Source organism: Chlorocebus sabaeus, chromosome 7 (assembly GCF_047675955.1).
Source record: "Chlorocebus sabaeus isolate Y175 chromosome 7, mChlSab1.0.hap1, whole genome shotgun sequence".
Taxonomy (NCBI): domain Eukaryota; kingdom Metazoa; phylum Chordata; class Mammalia; order Primates; family Cercopithecidae; genus Chlorocebus; species Chlorocebus sabaeus.
Window position 1 is genome coordinate 90,788,058 of NC_132910.1, and position 20,438 is coordinate 90,808,495.

Genomic DNA, 20,438 nt, shown 5'->3' on the forward strand with positions numbered 1-20,438 from the left:
TTGATTCAGATAATCTTTTATTTTCAGTTTTGTTTTCTTTAAAAGTGGTATGTCAACATCACTTCATTTCTACATTTCAGAGTTCTGTACATTTCTTAAAAGGAAATAAGCAATGCTCAATGTACAAAGTAAAAACAGAAAACTAGAAAAATCTGAATAAAATGGAGCAAGTTCCCATAGGTCATACAGTACAAATTAGTCATTAGATGTCATCTGAAGTGCAATACCACTGCTGTGATGATGAGTTAAGGAATGAAATAAAAATACTCTATTTTAAACAAACAGTATATATATATTTATATGTATATTTTTTACAGATAGTAGACCCAGTGATATCTGCAGTATTGTAAAAACTTATGTACAAATAACTTTTTTTAGACATTACATATACATCAGCACCGTAGTAAAAACAAAACCAAAACAAAACCACCGTATTCAAATCTATCTCTCTATTAGTTGGTCCTAGTACTGAGCATTTGGAGGAAGCTTTTAAAAGATAATGGAGCCCCCACCCCTGTCCCACTTCCATTAGCCACCTCCAGTCTCTCATCATTGCTTATTTATTTCCTGTACCTTTCAGGAAAAGGTAATTATGTTTTCTGTGTCTTCTCATTTGTTTGCTTTGTTTTTGGTTTCATCTCTTTCCACTCAGTTTCCCCAGTGGCATGAGTCCCCATGTGGGGAGTTCAGGGTCACTCTGCTGCCACCTCTTCGGAGAGGGCGCCCAGCCCCTGCCTGGACTTCTCACCCACCAGGCACCTCTGGCCTTACATCCTGCCCCTTGCTGAGCAGATCTACAACGCGGGGTACACTGAGAGCAAGTCAAAGGCAATGTTGCCTGCCGCCTCCTCTCCAAACCTCTCTGCTCCCAGCTTTCCACGGCAACTCGCCTTCTCAGGACTGAGTGTGGCCAGTCCAACCCCACAGGCTCCGATTCCTCTGTGGTGAGCTGCCTGGGAGTGCACAGAAGGCAGCCAGTGTCTAGGACGTGGAGGGAGGAGGGGACAGGAGAAAAGTACACACCACTCTCACTTAGGACAACACTGAAGCCAAAGGGCCTCCAAAAGGGGGATTGGGAGAGGAGGCAAGGAGCCTTGTTGATTCCTTCTGACAGATTTCGCTTAGGGCAGATGTGCGTCAATGACAAAGAGAACAACTGTACAGGACTTTGGAAGAGGACTACTTTGCTCATATGAAAGAAACTACATCTCCTTTATATCCAAATTTGTAAGGTGGAGCAATTGCTTTTTTAGCTCCTCCACCTCTCAGGGATTTTATATTTATCTTTCTGATGAGTAGGGATGATGGGAAAGGTGGATTTTAGAGCATCACTCCCGGGATTTCGCCCAAAGGGAGCCTGAACCAGTGACCTCCAGGCCACTCCTTCCCGGGGATATCAGACATATCAGATGTGGCTCACAAAAACCAATGCCCAAACATCAGAGCAGCCCTCTCAGTTCCAGGCAGAGATATTCATTCAACTCTACACATGTTAGAGAAAGAAGACTCCAGTGTTGCCTTTGCATTTCAGGCATTGTCTTAAGTTCTTCCTGCATTTATGTGGACTCTGCCCAAGGCTCCCTAAAGACATAAGCTTCACTTCTTGGATAGTCTGTAAGGAGAAGCGAGGGGAGGCTGGTGTGGAGGCAAGGAGGAATAAAGGCAGGGCTGGAGACAAAGGCTGCAGGCTGGCAGACACACAGCGTCCAGTAGGGGTTTCTCTGCCCTGCAGCCGCCAGAAGTAGATGTGACCCACCTGGATGTTTTGTATTGGGCGCCAGTGGGCTCCAGCCCTACCTGGAGGGACTGCCACCAGGGGCACCAGCAGAGGGCAGACGCCCCAGGACTGCCGGATGGACCGTGCTCCAAACTCAGCCTGCTCTCCTTGTGACAGCGGAGCCTCTGCAATTCCTGAGGGTCATCATGGGGCAGGAGACAGACAGGCCTGTAAGATCTGTTGTTGTCTCCCTGTGAGTATCTCGCTGTTCTTCGTGCCTGCCCTCCAAATTCAGTAGCATGTCTCGAAGCCTTACATCTCTTGGCACCCAGAGTTCAGTGCATTTCCAACCTGTGCACCTGGCCTGTGCAACCACCCAGCCTCTTCTGGGGGACTCTCTCTGGCCGAGGCTCTGTCTCTTTTGTGTCTCCAAAGCTGTTGTCTCCTGACCTGGGGCAGGAGGGTCTGAGGATACCTCTCTTGGGTAACAGTCCCTCTTGGCTGAAGTAGCTCCTGCTGGGCCAGGCGATCACAGGGCACGCTGAGGCTGAGCAGAGAGGCTCTGGCTGGCTTCGTCTTCCCACCTGCTCCTCTGGGTGTCTCCCTCTCTCGCAGCAGGGATCTGCGTGGCGTCTCATCTCGATCGCTGTGTGAAAATCAGGTGAAATGAGGCCCGGCGGGGCTGTGGATTGGCACCTGGATCTTCCACTGTCAGCCAGCTGCAGTTTTGCTCAGTTTACGTGGGTCAAAAAAACAAAAAACAAGGATGGGTCAACATCCTGTTTCTTTTTCACTTTTTAAGCTTTAACCACTCGAGTCATGGCTCTTGGGGCCTCTCTTGACTAGGGGTTACCAAACAATTCATCAAGCTCCTGCATCCACTCGTCCCCTGGCCCACCTTTGATGATGGAGTCCACAAGATCTGCACCATCCGGGAGGCCAGGGAAGGAAGCCCCAGCTCCGTCGCCACTGTAATTGTATGACACGTCCTGAGGGGCATTCCGCTCATAGGCTTGGCTCTGGCTGCTTGGAGCAAAGCCGCCACTGGGTATCTGCTGCTGTGCTGGGGGCTGGCTGAATGCTGGCATGCCCGGGACTCCCTGGCTCAGGCCAGACATGACCATTGGCCTCCCCTGGCTGGTGCCTTGCTGCCCCGGGAGCGATGGCATCATCTGCCGACCCATGGCAGCTGGGTTGAGGGTCCTCACTGTGCCCGTGTTAGCATCCACGACTGACTGGCTCAGTCCCTGTGGGAAGTGCTGCTTGGTCAGTCTCGGCTGCCCAGCTTGAAGAGGGTAGCTGGCGCCATTGTTGAATGGTCCCAAGTCTCCACTAGTCCTCCCAGGCATGCCTTGCAAGCTCCTCTGTTGCCAGCTTTGTGCTCCTTGCTGGACTGTTCCCATAAGGCTCTGCAGCCTTGGAGGGGCTTGGGGCCTAGGCAAGGCCTGGCCTACTGGCCCTTTCATCTGCGGATGTTGCTGGGTAATGGCTGAGTTCACCAGCATGCTCTGACCAAAGCCACTCACCATTCCAACCCCCTGCCCAGAGGCAGGTTGCCTCGGTCCCTGGGCTTGATTATGTGTGATGCTCATGCCACTTTGGTTTGGGTGCTGCAACATTTGGGTCATGCCTGTGCTCATACTGTACATTCCTGGTTGGCTGGTAGGCGTGGTGCTGTAAGGGGCCAGTCCCATCTCTGACTGCGCAGCTGCAGTGGCCATCGTCCCAGGGTTCTGGGAGGGTCCTATTCCCATCATGCCTGCGTTCTGTGCCATCAGCCGTGACGTTCGCATGCTCTGGAGGGCTGCTTGGCTTCTTACGGCTGCTATATCCTGGGGAGAACCTGCAGTGAAAAAGAGGACACATGCCACTCACTCTTCTCCATAAGCAATATACTGCAACAAGATGTTGGAATTTTCTTTGGGAATGACAAAATTCCTTTATATGAAAGGATCTAAAGAAAAACAAAAAACAAAAAACAAACAAAAAAGAAAAGATCTACTCTGATAATAAATCTCTAATAAAAATGATTATTTTTCTGATTATAACATATGCTGATTGTGAAAAATTTGGAAGTATTAAGAAACATAGAGACAAAAATTAAAGTCACCTGAAATCCCACTATTCAGAGATGATCATTCCTATTCTTTTATTTCTATATAAATAGACACCCACAAAAATTGGGATCGTACTGTGCATGTGTTTTTGTAGCTGACTTGTCCACTAAACAGATCCTGATGTTATTCTTGTTTATACTTCAGAAGCAAATTATTTTGTACTCTTATAGGTATGACATCATCCTCAACCAATAAGATACTATTTTCTTCGGTGGTGAGAGAGAATTCACCTCTGGGGCTAAATTAGAAAGAAATGGCTGATCACTTTGTATTTTCTATTGGTACAGTGGAACATGGTTCAGTAGAGAATACTATCAATAAAGACCATTAGACTAATTTCCCTTAAGACTTGAGTAGGATTTGAGAGGTTAAAGGCCATTGCTTCTGCTAAGCAGCTATTTTGACAGATAGGACATTTTTTGGATCCACTCTGTAGATTTCAACATGCTCCAGATTCTCTGAATCATAACATGTCATTGCAAACTGGCCAGCTTCCTGAGCTAGAAAAAGAAATCATCCTGCTACGTGCGACTTGGCCATAAACTTTATGCATTTCTTTTTTTTTTTTTAAATTTTTTTTAAAATTATACTTTAAGTTCTAGGGTACATGTGCACAACGTGCAGGTTTGTTACATATGTATACATGTACCATGTTGGTGTGCTGCACCCAACTTCATGCATTTCTACAGCAAAGTCCATTCCTTCAAATCAGCAACGACTATTTCTCTCAGCAAATTGCTAACACAGTTTTAATAATGCTGTTTAAAAGGTGGCCAGAGTGTCCACACCAAGTCATTCAACCTTAATTAGGCATTTGAGTGAGTCATTCTTTACATGTTACCAGGAAATTTCCAAACAGCCAAGAGAATGGAAATGTCACCGGTAGAACACCAGTCAATGTTGCAAAGGGCTAGGAGGTGCACAAAAATGGATTTTTCTATGTTCCTGCTAATGACTGAGTCTATAAGAAGAAGAAAAATAGTTTTTTTCCTGGACATTTGAAGAAGATGCAGCATGGGAGCCAATCAATATTCTAAGCAAATTTAATCCCACCTGGAACTGTGATGAGAAACCAGATGAGAATAGTCTAACCTTGTTAAACCTGGCACCCTGGCAGATAACTGAAGCATGTTTTTGTCTTCCTGATGTGGCTATTGATTTCTGGGCTGAAAATATGTCTCCATATTTTCTTCCTTTCTTTAAGAAAGAAAATTACGGGAATTTTGATTATGTCTCAAGTTTTTGTGGCTTGAGATCAATATCATACTGCATTGAAAAATGAAATGGTTTCTATCAGGAAACCTGAAAGATCTGGGGGAAATCCCCAGAAATGTTTTCATATTTTGTTTTAAGCTTCATTATATCTAAGTGATTTTTTGAAAAATCAAAAGTTCCTAGTAAAACACTCAAAGGTAGTATATACTGCAACTTGTAATCTTGTCATGAAGTTTTGAGACCTTAACGACTAAATTTTTATTGACTCCATGGCCAATAAGATCAACTGTGGTGAAATGGGTTATTGAGTTATTCATAAAAAAAAATTTAAGGGAAAAATATTGCTGAGTCAGAGATTGACTGGGTAGACCCAAATTATATAAACAGTCTGATGGGCTGCTAGAAATAGATGAAAGGACATCTATAATTTGGCCATTTTGGGGTATATTTATAATGGATATGTTAAAGGACTGGATACTGTCTGGAATAATTTTGTGAATGAGAAATAGGTTCCTTTCTTTAGAGGGCAGAAATGTTACAATACCTTTTAATAGGCAGTGATACATTAATCCAAGCCAATCTTTATTTTTATTTAGTGTAAATGACTGCACTATCTTGATGTAATTCTTATTTTTAAAAGGCATTTTAAAATCAGCAATCACTACATTATTTTTCACTTAAGAGAAATAAAAAGACTTTTATTAATCTAGTTTTATGCCTTCCGTGATTTTAAATATACAAAGGAAAAAAATTCAGATGTGTCCAAGGAATTAGCTTGTCTTTACCTGATTACTACATGTGTTAAACCACAAATTATGTTTTCTTTTTCTTTTTTTGGTCTAAAACACATATTATTGTGAGACACTGTAGTCTAATTTTCTTGTCTGCTGGTTAACATCACAATGTCCAAGAAAATCTTGTATATTCAAAGAGAGACGATAGTATCCAACTTTTTGCTTAAAAAGTCTATGTTCTATTTTCACTCACAATAAGCCTGTATTTGTGAAAAAAATAAGCATTTCCCCATAGTCATGTAACATTGCTCAGAGGTCCAGAACCTAATGAGGGAAAGACAGTCATTAAGGCCTTTGAAATGTATAATGGTGAGAGTATGGGATAGGTTCTCATGCAAGTTGTACCTAACAAAACTTCTCTCCAAGATGATATTTCTTATTTTTCAGTTTGCTTTTTTCCCAGATGCATAACATCATGCCATCTAGGGTGTCTGTAAACACATGAAAATACTGAAGATAGTAAAATAAATTATATATCTCAAACCAATCAGCTCAAGGACCCTAAAATGTCACACTGGCTTTATTGACAATATTCTCTACTGAACCATGTTCCATGTCACGAATAGAAAATGCAAAGTGATCAGCCATTTCTTTCTAATTTAGCCCCAAAGGTGAATTCTCTCTCACCTCCAAAGAAAATAGTATCTTATTGGTTGAGGATGACACATCGTCTCTATATGAGTGCAAAATAATTTGCTTCTGAGGTATAAACAAGAATAACATCAGGATCTGTTAAGTGGCAAAGTCAGCTACAAAAACACGTACAGTACAATCCCAGTTTTTGCGGGTGTCTATTTATATAGAAATAAAATAATAGGATTGATCATCTCTGGAGGGTGGGATTTCAGGTGACTTTAATTTTTGTCTCTATGGTTTTTTTTTGTTTCTTTTTTCTGAGACAGAGTTTTGCTCCTGTTGTCCAGGCTGGAGTGCAGTGGCACAATCTTGGCTCACCGCACCCTCTGCCTCCTGAGTTCAAGCAATTCTCCTGCCCCAGTCTCTGGAGTAGCTGGGATTACACGCATGCACCACTACACCCGGCTAATTTTTTGTATTTTTAGTAGAGACAGGGTTTCTCCATGTTGGTCAGGCTGGTCTTGAACTCCTGACCTCAGGTGACCCAGCCGCCTCGGCCTCCTAAAGTGCTGGGATTACAGGCATGAGCCACCGTGCCCACCTGGAATAGAACTTTTTAACTGGACCCAAAACATTCCGAATAGCTCATATAAGTATGCGTCTATATTCTGCAACACAGGGCAATTGTTAAATTGTGGTGGCCCCTTTTCCCCACAAATAATACATGAGTTATGAACCTGGAAAACTCAAGAGACGTTATGCTGGGTTTATCAGCTTTTATGTTTTTAATTAGTTCATAATATAATGCAGCAGCTCTCAAGCGTGGTTCCCTAGCTAGCAAAATCAGTGACTCCTGGGAACTTGTAAAAAATGCAGATTTTCAGGCCCTGCTCCAGATTTACTGAATCAGAAACACTGTGTGTGTTTTAACAAGCTTTGTTGGTGCTTTCAGCGCAGGCTAAAGGTTGAGAACTATAGATATAAAGGAGGGCTCTGTATGTGCAACAACAACTATATGTAATGATGACTAGTCCCCACTCTTCCCTACCCATGGCAAAATTAGAAACATAATTCTTCAAAACCCCTGGCACTGATTTAGTGCACAGAACACCTGTGGATAACTCAATTCCTTTTGTCCTTGCCTGTGTCAAGGCCAAATGTGTCAAGGCCAAAGGATCTAACATGATATAAGCATCCCAGAAGTGAAAGGGAGTGGTAGCTACTCAAGCCCCAGTATTTTTACAGGTGATCTTCAATGTGGTCTGTCAGTAAATATCAATGGCTTTCAGACTGTAAACTACAACTCACAGTTCATGATCCAGGATATATACATGTGGGTTTAAAACAGAAAGAAAAGTTTCTGATATGCTCTGATAATTTCTGTTGTATTTCATTTTAAAAATATTGGTTGTGACCCACTAAGTTGTTTTCAATAACCTTGTGTTTTGCAATCTGAAAACTTAAAAATGCTACCTTAGATCAGAAATTTTTCACCCAGTCTATTGATAAAGTTCAGGGATACTTGTGAAATTATATAAAAGTTTATATATATATTTACATATTATGCATTTTTGTGCAAGAGACTTCATAGCTTTTTGCAGACTCTTAAAGGAATAGGTAACTTTTGAGAAGCTAGGACCCACTGATGTGGATCCCACAAAATGGGCAGAGGATGGGATTAGGATTTCTGCTGCTAGGTGAACCCTGTAGCCCCCTGAAAACTCCTGTGGATAAGATTAGGAAGGCTCCTCAGGCTATTTTCTTCACCCCATATAACACCCTCAAATGTCTTTTTTTTTTTTTTTTTTGGAGACAGAGTCTCGCTGTGTTGCCCAGGCTGGAGTGAAGTGGTGCGATCTCGGCTCACTGCAACCTCCACCTCCCGGGTTCAAGCGATTCTTGTGCCTCAGTCTCCTGAGTAACTGGGATTACAGGCATGCACCACCACTCCCGGCTAATTTTTTGCATTTTTAGTAGAGACAGGGTTTTGCTATGTTGGCCAGGCTGGTCTTGAACTCCTGGTCTCAAGTGATCCATCCGCCTCAGCCTCCCAAAGTGCTAGGATTACAGGCATGAACCACCGCACACAGTCAAGGGATCTCTCTGTTGGAGATGGAAGGGTTTGATATTCGAGTGGGCCTTCCACATTTATAAAGGAGTGCAACACTAACATACAGTGCACCCGTTGCTACTGGGTCATCATTTAGGATTCCCACAAATGGATACAGGGTCAGTTCAATCAGCCTCAAGGCCCTATTTGTCTTCTACATTCAGCAGAGACTAGTGGTTGTTGCAAGCCAGATTCTTCCATTTCAGTTATAGAAGTAAGGGCTTTGGTCAGGTGACCTGCTGGCATAAGCAAAAAAGATGCGGCACAAGATTTTTGCCCCTGTAGTCACTAAGATGACAATCTAAACATAAACAAAGTTGATATGGAGCCAACAGGCACCAGTATATCTTTACTGGTTGTTAATCTATTGCAATACTATGTACCTTTGGTAAAGAACAGCTGTTCCAGTCCCAACTCCCACAGCTACCCTGACCCTTCCCTGTGCTTTCTAGAACCCCTCTGTGACTTAGTGACCAAAAGGTTAGTGCCTGGCACAACAGGAGGCCTCTAGGAATCCATTCTGATTGGTTAGTACTCTTAACCTACCAGTAGTTAAATAGTTTAAGTATTTCCTGGATACAAATACAGCATGTAAGGCAATGACTCTGGCTACACATTCACTTATGCTTCATCACTAGAAGGTATAAAATGAGAGAGGTTGCACTGGCCTCACCTTGAAACTGATTGACCTGCTGCACCGGGTATGGATTCCGCTGTGGCTGGAGGTGCTGCCGGGGTAGATGTGATTGCTGCAATTGCTAGAACGACAGAACACAAGAGGGGTGGAGAGGTAAGATAGGGAGCAAGCACACAATTCAATATCCTAGCAGTTCTGAGGAAGGTAGGGTTTTCCCCAAAACTAAACTTTGTGTTGAAGAATCATATGCCTATAGGCAAGTGCACAAAGCCTAAGGATACAATCAGGTAGGTTTTCACAAAATGAACACACTCAGGGCCACCAGACCCTCCATCAAGTAACAGAACGCTGCCAGGAGCCCCTCGTGCTCCTTCCAGTCATCACCCTCCCTTGACCCATGGGCATCACCGTCCTAACTTTTAACAACATACAGCAGTTATGTCTGCTTTTGTACTTTGCAGAAAATGATTCACATGATGCTGCTTTTTAATCTGGCTTCTTGCATCCACCACAGTATTTGTGAGATTCATCCATGTGGATGTGAATTCTTGTTGCTTGTTCATTCTCACTGTTGGATAGTATTCCATTATATGAATATAATGGAATACTATAATTTATTTACCCATTCTACTAGTGATGCCACCTTTGGTGTTTCTAGTTTTTGTGTTTCGAATGTGATTGCTGTGAACATTCCTGTACATGCCTTTGGTGAACATCTGCATGTATTTCTGATATGTGGACTTGCTGGCTCATGAAGAATGCGTGCTGAGGGAAGGGGTTTTGACGTGGACTGCTCAACATCAGCCTGCATGCTTTCCTTAGCGCTGTGGGGACTGAGCTCAAAGGGACAAGCAACTGCTTTTTAATGACCTAAGTGGATGCTTTGGGCATAGGAAGATGAGATCCTCAGGGGTTATACAAAAAAGGCTAATCTTATTCCCATGAAGCCACACTGCCTGTAAAATATGTCTCTACAAGTAAACTATTCAGCATTTACTGCTTTGAGGAAACCACGTGGGATTCCACATATACCAGCAAGCCAGGAGGCCTGCATTTTAGTCTTTCTTCTTCCACTCACGGGGATGCTGCACTGCTAGTGTTGCTACCAATATACTGGGAAGGCTATTATCATTATCACGTTGTATGTGCAAAGGGAAAGAAAATAAGAGTGATGTAGAAAGAGCAGAGAAAGAGGTTTTAGTTCTAGGTCTGCCGTCAAGTAGCTTGCATGACCTTTGGGATGTTGTTTAACCTGCTCCCTGCAGCTGCTGAATATTCATTAAGTACCTTTCATCTGCAAGGGCTATAAAGAACATACAACAAGGTCCCTGTTCTTTAGAGTGTTCATTATAAAAATAGCACACACTGACCACCTCTTAACGCATGTGTTTATTTCAATTTTTTCTCTTGTGTTTGTTCCTGGGCTGCTCTATAATTTTCTTTTCTTTTCTTTTTCTCTTCTCTACAAGGCCAGCCAGTATTCTGGCAACCAAAGAAAAAAACAGCCTTTGACTTGTTGACCCCATCCCGTGGTCCCTACCATAATGTTCTACAGAAAACTGTTGAAATTAATTGATTGTGTAGACCAATAATGTGTAGACAAGAAACCACGCAAATCTTTTAGGCAGCAACAGAAGGGCATTACTGAGAATAAGCTGAGCATTTAACAGCTTCTCCTCAGTCAAACTTCCCATATTATATAAGAATTTAATTGTCCTACTTGCGACTAGGAATGAGCCCCTGGCAGCCTGTGGGGGACTGAGGGTGGATCCTGGAGTCAGGAATCAGGAGTCCTCAGTTCCATCCTGGCTCTGTCTCTCTCTAGCTCTGTGATCTCATATAAATCACATAAGCTCAGTTTCCTCACATAACCTCAGTTCCTCATTTGTAAAATGATGGGACTTCATGATCTAGAATGTTTCTAAGTTTTGTCTAACCTTTGTGAATGGATGAGAGGTGATGTGCTTTGCACTTTTTGAGAATATGGCATTAAATGTGAATTCATGCCTACTTTCAACCTGCTCTGCTCTGATTGCCAAGTTTACTGAGAATCATTTTAAAGTTTCCCAAAATACGTAAGATCCCAAATCCTTCTGTTTTCCCTCACATGTCCTTTCAGGAAACCCAAAATCTGTTTCCAAAATCCAAAGTGTGAGGACACTTTCAATGCTGCAGCAACTAAGATTGGTGTTGATCTGGCAATATTCACTCTCAAAACGAAAAACTGAGAGCTGGCCGGGTGCTGTGGCTCACACCTGTAAGCCCAGCATTTTGGTAGGCCGAGGCAGGCAGATTACTTGAGCCCAGGAGTTCGAGACCAGCCTGGCCAACATGGTAAAACCCCATCTCTACTAAAAATACAAAAAATAGCCAGGCGTGGTAGTGGTTGCCTGTGGTCCCAGCTACTCTGGAGGCTGAGGTGGGAAGATTGCTTGAGCTCGTGAGGCAGAGGTTGCAGTGAGCCGAGATCACGCCACTGCACTCCAGTCTGGGTGACAAAGCAAGACCCTGTCTCAAAAAAAAAAAAAAAAAAAGTTGAGCACTTATTCCTTGTAGACCTGCACTTGGACAACCTGCACTAAATCTGCATCCTCCTCAGGTGCAGACAAGATGCTCCACTGACCTGGCTAGGCCATGTGGCTACAGCTCTCACATGACATTCCCTGACACCAGGGCCATGTGACAGGCCCCCACATACATGTGTGCAGCACACACAGCTTCCAAAACATTTTACACACATGATCTTATGTGATCCTTAAAGCAGATACATGAGGAAGGCTGGGAAATGATTAAAACCTAATCTGGCAGATGAAGAGGGAAGTTCAGTGTTTTTTCCAAAATCACATCACATACAAAACAATGGGCAAATCCTAGTGCTGAGGAAAGTGACCCTCCCCTCATCCCTCATCATCTTTTAGTACACACAGTTGCTACGGAATGATCCGCAGGTCACAGCCTCCCATTTCCCTTGTCTTTCCCAAGAAGCCCCAGCTCTCTCCATGCTCTGGATTCTGAGGGGTCTCCCCTGACCTCTCACCTCCTTGTCTGGGGGCATCGTCTTGACGGGTCTCTTCTCACACTCTTCCCACGCCCTGTGCTCCCCAGGGTGGGGCTGGCCTCGCCGTGTGGGAACACCCCTGGGCTGTACAGCTGAGCTCTGCCTGCTTGCCCTGGGCCCTCTTTGTGTCTTTGGTCACAGCACACATATGGAAAGCCATCACTCAAAACATCAGGCACACCTGAGATTTCCTGGGATTGGCTGAGGAGAGGATTTACGGAGCCCAGCTGCCCTCGGCAGCTCCATTTATCACTGCCTGAGAGATTAGCATGGCTCCTTGTCGCACACCTTATGTAGGTGAGAGGGATAGAGGTTTGTTTGTACAATAGCTGCCAGGCGGCGGACTGACCTTGGTAAAAAGGGAGATAATTACACAGCTGTTGAGAAACAAAAGCAAAGGAAAAAAAAAAAGAACGTAAGTGAACTGTGCTCAGCAGTACAATTTTTCTCTTTGGGGGATGCCTGGTGTTACTTTGAACTGCTGTTCTTGGTTAGTAGGGACCTCAATGGGCCTGTGTCCTACACAGGACATGCGGTGGTGGATGCTTAGTACATTTGCAAAATTCTGGCAGGGAACGGTGGCTCATGCCTGTAATCCTAGCACTTTGAGAGGCTGAGATGGGAGGATTGCTTGAGGCCAGGAGTTCGAGACCAGCCTGGTCAACATAGTGAGACCCCCGTCTCTATTTCTTTAAGAAAAAATTTACAAAATTCTGACCCTATCAGGAACATTCTAGAAGGATAACTGTGAGGCAGACCTATGGTGGGCCTTCAGCTTTATATGACAACCTTACACCTCCTATAAGAAAGAGCCTGCTGTGCAAGATTCTCTGTGCAGACCCACAGAAGCCACCTGGGGATCTCTTGCGGACAGCCTCAGGCCTTTCCCTAGGATAATGCTAAGTCAGGTATGGGCATCTCTAAAAACAAAACAAATGGAAACCTACAGGATCAGTCTGCAGGGAAGGCTTTCTCTCAAAGCTGAGGAATTGTAGGGCGAGTGTGGACAAAGATGCCTAAGGTAAAGCTGTATTTGTGTTAGGCTTTCCTTTAACTCACAGATTTCCTGAGCTGTTTTAAAAGCTGTGGGGAGTTTTCTTAAGTTTGCACCCTGTCTGTGACCCAGAGTTCAGGTTTCCAGGTACTTCTGCAGGCCTTATTGTTCTGCTATTGTTCCCGATCCATTGTTCATGACCCATTCTATAGAATTCTCCTCAATCCCTCCTCCCGTCAATTTCCTCTAAGAAACAGAGTTCTCTGAATTATTATTTTTTCCTTAGTTCTAGAAATAATATGGCTTATGGAGCATGTGAGACAGTCCCCACCATGTGCTGATTACACAGACCCCTGTACCAGAAATCAGAAGAAAAGGAGTCAGGCTTGAATCAAAGAAATGTCTCTGACACACGGGCCTTCAAATTGATGTCTGGAGCCTGTCTTTTAAGAATAAATTAATTCATTATAGGAAAACCCCTAACTAATTGAAAGGTCTAAATTCTTCAGGTTCTCCTGTGATCCTGGAAAATGCTAGACCGTGAGCATCTTGACAGAGGATGTGAACTGCGGCTTCCTCACAGGCAGCAGGCAGGTGCTGAATAAGTGCTTGCTGAATGAATGAATCACGCCAAGGGGCATGTTACCTGTTCCGCCAAAATCTGCTGCTGCTGCTGCTGTTGCTGCTGCCTTTGCTCCCGCAGGAACTGTTGCTTCTGCTGCTCCATCAACTGGGCCCGCTGATCAATGAGCATCTGCTTCATGATGGCTGCTTGGGGCTGGCTGCCCAGGAAGCCAGGGCCTGCGGGACTGGCTCCTGAGACCATGCCACCTGAGCCTGGGGGCACGGAGGACTGCATGGGGCCTGTGGTTCGGGAAAGTCCAACTGGATGCTGCTCCTGGGAGGACAAGAGAGAGAGAGATGAAGGGATTCTCCATGGAGACTCACTGCCATTTGAAGGGAAGCCCCTGGAAAAAGGGATTGGGGTGGAAGTCCCAGCTTATGGACTGGAGGGGTTTTGAGTGGCACGCATTGCATTTCCATAAAAGTAGCCTCAAACCTGACCTTACCTGAGTAGAATGGGAGAGGCCACAAGGGACAGTAAGAGAGCATGGCTCTGGGAAATCCAAGCCCAAGTCCAGTCTGTTTCGGATGGGACTGACTATTGCATATGGACAGGATTTTCAACTAACATCCTGTGTTCCTCCAAGGAAAGAGAATAAGCCCTCAGGCTGAGCTCACCTAAAAAGTCTGGAACACGAGAGACATCCTGACCTCACCTGTTAATCCTTATTTCTTACTGTCTACTTGGCCAAAATGGACGTCTTCTTCACAAGTAGGAGGGACATTTGCAGAAAACTGCAGGAATTTGTTAATCAACAGATCTGATATTTGATGGAATTCTAACGAGTTGCAACATTTGAGAGCTATATATATGTCAAAAAGAAAAATCCTGCTGGCCAGAGTTGTTGATGGTGAGAACTGGGAATGTTTTACACTGACCAAAGCTATGTAATCTCCTAATATCTTTAAAAATAGAATTGAGTCGGCCAGGCGCCGTGGCTCATGCCTGTAATCCCAGTACTTTGGGAGTCCTAGTACTTTGGGTGAATCATGAGGTCAGTTCGAGACCAGCTTAGCCAAGATGGTGGAACCCTGTCTCTACTTAAAAAAAAAAAAAAAAAAAAAAATTAGCTGGGCATGGTGGCGGCCACCTGTAATCCCAGCTACTTGGGAAGCTAAGGCAGAGAACTGCTTGAACCCAGGAGGTGGAGGTTGCAGTGAGCTGAGATTGCACCACTGCATTCCAGCCTGGGCGACAGAATGAGACTCTGCCTCAAAAAAAAAAAAAAAAAAAGAATTGAGTCTTCTATGTCTGGGATAATTTAAACATAGGGTGTTGGATTGGGTCTCTTGATTCTATAATTATATGTCAGCCAGTCGAATGATGGCAACTTTTAAGGACTGGTCCTTAGGGAAGAGGAGGTCAAGCCCAGGTGACTACATGGAGAATGTGCTCAGAGGTGAAGTTTATACTCTGAGCCTGACAGTGTGGACTATTAGGGGAAAACAGTGAATGGGAAGAATAGGTGTGTGGCCCAAAGATTCAATTTCTAGACACTTCCTTTCCTATTTTTTCTACCAAGTCTACCTAGCAGTGGCAAGTACTGTCTGAACATTCTGCAGAAATTCCTTTTACCTCATTAAAGTGTCAAGTAATTAATGTGAACATGGAGGAGTTGACACAGATTAAATGGGCACACATATAAGGACATTCACAGTCATTTGGTGAAGCATTATTATGAGACCTAAATAGTAAGAAGCAAATGTGAATAACTCTACCATTTACAAATTTTTAAATCCAAACTGGATTTTAATATTTTTCTTCTTTTTACTTTATTGCCTTTCCAACGCAGATACCGTTAAACATGTTGGTAGTTTTTTCTCAAAGCAAATAGGTGAAGTTTCTCTCTGTCTCTCCTAGAGAGACAGTCCTGGATTTGACTCCCTGTGGCTTGGGCTTGTGTTCCTCCCTTCCTCCCGTGGTGTGCTGTAGAACCATGCAGGCTGCCCTCTCTACTATGACTGACCTCAACTGCCTCTTCAGTTGCTCTTCTTCCCTCCAAACAAAACAGAAAAAGCAAAACAAACAAAAACCAAACCAAACCAAACCAAAACGCTACTCCTCTTACCCTAGAAACACTTGCCCAAGAAGCTCTGGTTTGTTCATGCAGTAGCCTAGGTCACACAATTAATGAAATGGAAGACAGAACTAGCAGAACTAGAACGCTATTTTTTTTTTTTTTTAACAGATAGCGTGTCTTTACTTTTTAAAAAATTTAACTTAAATTAAAAAAAATTATTTCATAAGTTATCGGGGCACATACAGGCGGTATTTGGTTACATCAGTAAGCAGAACGGTAATTTGGATTCTCAATTCAGTACTCTTACTAGCTCAGGCCTCTCCCAGGCAGTGTCTTCATGGTGTTAAGTGTGCACCTAAGAACAGCCTGTAGACCTATATAGTATGTCTCTCATAAGTGTACTGTGTTCTATTTTTTATGTGTAAATACTGTAGCTGAAATTAATAAAACATTTTGTCTTTGTGTATTTTCTCTATAAATACACAAAGATAGCTAGGAAATATTTTTGATGTTAACAAAAAGATCTTATACTTAAAAATGCCAGGAACCTTTGTGCTACCAAAAAGTTTACTTCAGGACTAACTCTTGCAGGGGCCTAGATATTTCAGGATCTTCCCTTTCCCCCCAAGTATTTGCTACCTGTTTTCCAAGCCCTTCCTTCCAGTGAAATAAAGCTGTTTCTTGGCACCTTTAGGGACAAATGGCTGATTGGCTTTACACTTTAACAAATGAATTCACACTGACATATAAACAGTCAATCAGCAAAAGTGCAGATATGTAGTTTGTTTTTTCTGTCTCAGTATATTTGATACTTTCCAGTTTTGATAAGAAGGAGAGAGTTGGAAAGAAAATGAGGCCCAAGGGAAGATAAAGTTTTCTTCAGCTTGAGTTTTTGAGAGGGTTGGTCTGGGATGACCCTGTTTATCTTTGTGCACTTTGAAATATGCTTGTCCTGTGTGACCAGCCCGCACAGCTGGGGAAGTGGTAAGGAGTGAAGAAGTGTTGCTTTCCCAGCCTCCTCTCCACTGGGAAAAGAAAGAGAGAGGCAAATGGGGTGATGATGATACATCAAACCACTTTTTGCCCCTGTCTTCCTGGGCCAAAAAGAAATACTTCAAAAGCACAGTGTGAAAAAAAACCCTCCCAAAGGGATAGTCATGTTATTACTTCCCAGGATTATGTATTTCCCCAAATAATTCCCTCCCAGAGGTTTTGCCTTCAGGCTTCTCACTGAAGACCTACAGGCAGAAAGGGCTGTATGTATTATTTTATTATTATTTTTTAAGAGACAGGGTTTCACTCTGTTGCCTAGGCTAGGGTGCCGTGGTATGATCACAGCTCACTGCAACCTCCAACTCCTGGGCTCAAGCAATCTTCCTGCCTCAGCCTCCCGAGTAGGTGGGGGGACTACAGGTGTACGCCACCATGCCCTGCTAATTTTTAAATTCTTTGTATAGATGGGGGTTTTACTGTGTTGCCCAGGCTGGTCTTGAACTCCTGCCCTCAAACAATCCTCCTGCCTTGGCCTCCCAAAATGTTGGGATTACAAGCATGAGCCACTGCTCCCAGCCACTATGTGCATTCTTAAAGGACTGCCTTCCCTATGAAACATCTTTAGTACTTTCCCAACAAGCTCTGCGGCATTCAACAGTGGATGAGAGACACCTACAGCCCCAGACTCTGAGGTGTATTGCAAAGTGTGAAGCTGTACTCAGTGACTTGCCTTACACATTAAGCTGGCCAAGACCACTAACTGTTTCATAATACATGGCTTCTTTTAACCTCCAGTCTAAGAGGGCTTAATGAGAAATAGTCTGTCAGATTTCAGCATTTCAAGCCACTGCTCTTGTTTCTAAGAAGGACACACACTGTGTTGTGCAATTAGAGAAAACCAGGCTGAGCTTTCGTCATGCGAAATGTAATGCCTTGAAGCCAAATGATGCTATATTTTTAGTTGTAATTACTGGCTTGTTCTCCAATCCACTCCTTGCCCAACGACCTCCCTTGCTTCTCCCAAGAATCCAAATACAGTTTCTTCCCCTCAAAAATCCAACTGGCTACATAGATCTTCATTACTCGCCTAACCCTCTCACTCTTCAGTAAAATAAAGGGAGGAGAAAGAAATCAAGACCAACGAACCTATTTTACGTATCTTCCCCTCCAGGGAAAAGATCTTAGCAATATTCTAAAGGCTAGAGTGAGGTAGGAGGTGTCAAAAGCACCCTTACCTCCCCCAAACAGGCAGTTTTTGACTTCAAAAAACAGTTGTGGTAAAAATATCTTCCAAGAACAGCCAGTTGTTTATTTATAAATCTGTGCGTAGGGAAGCTTTATTTTTCTGAAGTGTTTTCAAGAACATGCATAGTGTTTGGGTGAGAGGGGCCAGCGTTGCTGGCGGCGAACCAAAGATCAAAGACGGCCGACGGCGAGGAGGCTGGGGTGACAGGGACCCAGTGGATAACGGGCTTCAGAACGCCCAGGGCTTCAGCCTTTTCCAGGCGTCCCTCGCCGGGGGAACGCGGAGCAGCTGCCGTTCTTACCGCGCCCCAGCAGATGGTGGTGTCAGCCCGGCCTCGCGCCCGGCCGCCGCTGCGCCTGCGCCCCTCCCCTCGCAGATGGCTTAATCAGGGCTCCCGCCCGCCCCTCCGCGGCCCCCGCCCCGCGCGTCTGGGCGAGCGCTGCGAACGTGGAGCCAGGCAGTCAAGTGTTACTGCGTACAGCAGGTAGCCTGGCAACTGAGAGCATAATACCGAGCAGATGGTGTTCGCACGGCGTGATGGACATCACACACGACAGCCTGAGACAATCCAGGAATTCCCTGGTGACTCTAGGCCCTCTTTACACAAAATGAGTTCTCTCTCCATTGCCGTGTATCTCTGGGGTTATCTTCCCCCCTCCTCCGACTGACACTGAACTGGTTTCTTATTACCGACTTTTCTTCCAGCCGGAGGGGAGGGAGAATTCAGGTGGGGGAGGGCGCGGGAAGGGGACGTGGAAGGAAACGGAAAGGCTGGGAGTGTGGTGGGGGGGCAGTGGCGACCTCACAGGGGCGGAAGGGTGGCGGACACCAGACCAGAGGGCCGACAGCCCGGGAGGGACCGGGTTCCAGGACCCCAGCTGCACAAAGCCGGCGCGGAGAGGGGGCGGTAAAGAGCGAGCCTTGGGTCGGCCCGGCACTGCTGCCTCGGCTCAGAGTCCTTGCAATCACTTGGCCTACGAACAACTTAAATGAAATTTAGGGTTTTATTGAAAAAGTCCCCTGGGGCCTAATTTAGCCTCTCGACTCGAGCCTATATGCTTACAAGTCCTTAGAGGACTCCGGCTAAGAAGTCAGGAGTGGGGCCCGTGCGCCCCCGGCAGGACCGAGACTGCCTCTCGGCGCAGGCGGCCCTAACAAAGAAGCCCACGAGGCGGTCCCGGGCGCTGGCAGGAGAGGCGCGGCGGCGCTCGGGAGACCCGCGAGGGGCCCTGGAGGTCCTCGGCCAGCGCGCGCCGCTCGGGAGCCCGCGAGGCTGCGGTGTGCTCCGGCGGGCGCATTTCCCAGGCCCCGTCACATCGTGTGTGTTAGTGGCTGGGGAGGACACGAGGACAGAGATGAGGATTGTTCGTGGCAGGAAAGAGTAAAAATAAATCAATGCATAAACAAAAAGGATGCCCCAGAAAACCTGTGCTTTTCTCTCTCTCTCTCTCTCACACACACACACACACACACACTCACTCTGAATTGGGTCAAGTAAAAAAAATTTTTTTAAAGGAAGGAATCTTTAGCCCAAGTGGGATTTCGACTAACTTTTATATATCAAAAGATAGCTACATCCAACCTCTCACCAGAATCCAGAGGCTTTCTCCTGCAAAGATACTATTGAAAGTTTTATTAGTAAGTTTGAGAAGGCAAAGTATGTATCAGAGGTGAAAGCTAACGTGACAATTGCTTGGCCAAAGAGCGCAGCAGTTTTATGTTATTGAGCAGCACAGGATGAATCGAACACCCATGATGGCTAGACAGAGGCGCCTGGCTGTGATTCCCAGAGGTTCAGGCAAGCCATGTGACCTCTCTCAGTCCCCACCCTCTGAAATGAAAACCATACTCATAAGACTCCTGACAATGGAAATTTTGGAGGTAACATAGTTAATGAAGTGCCATAGAAAGGGAATAGCTACGAATACTCTAAAACCTCCCCATTCCAAGTATGGGCAATTTGGGAAAAATGAAGAACTAAATTAGGGGTTCTCATGTGGTTGCAGGATCAAATGCATTAGTCCCCACCTGGGAGCTTGTTAGAAATGCAAATTCCCAGGCTTCCCCCTAGGCCTCCTGAGTTAGAACTTTTGGAGGTGTTTTAACAAGCTCTCCAGGTGATTACGATGTCCCATAGAGAATCACTGGGGCAAATAATCCTGTGCCCTGATTAGATTGCAAAGCTGCATTTTCAAAAGCAAGTCAGGGTGCTGAGTTGCTTAGGTTTCTGTTGCAAAGTTTCCTGCTTTGGAACAAAATTCTCAAAATTTTCAGAGGGTTGCTCAGGCCAGTGATGTTTGCAATGCAAACCCAAGAATTCTGAAAGGAGCCCAGGG

The 20,438-nt window shown here is 44.8% G+C and overlaps 1 protein-coding gene across 2 annotated transcripts in view; it reads right to left on the reverse strand.

Annotated features, from left to right (window-relative positions):
- Nucleotides 1–20,438, reverse strand: part of MAML3 (mastermind like transcriptional coactivator 3) — a 437,043-nt gene continuing 416,605 nt past the window's right edge. For both annotated transcript variants that reach the window (XM_007999840.3, XM_073017643.1), the window contains exons 3-5: nucleotides 13,865–14,116; nucleotides 9,203–9,287; nucleotides 1–3,560 (exon numbers count right to left, since the gene is read on the reverse strand). In XM_007999840.3, coding sequence (XP_007998031.3) covers nucleotides 2,560–3,560; nucleotides 9,203–9,287; nucleotides 13,865–14,116 — 1,338 coding nt within the window. In that variant the 3' untranslated portion in view covers nucleotides 1–2,559. The remainder of the gene's footprint in view (nucleotides 3,561–9,202; nucleotides 9,288–13,864; nucleotides 14,117–20,438) is intronic.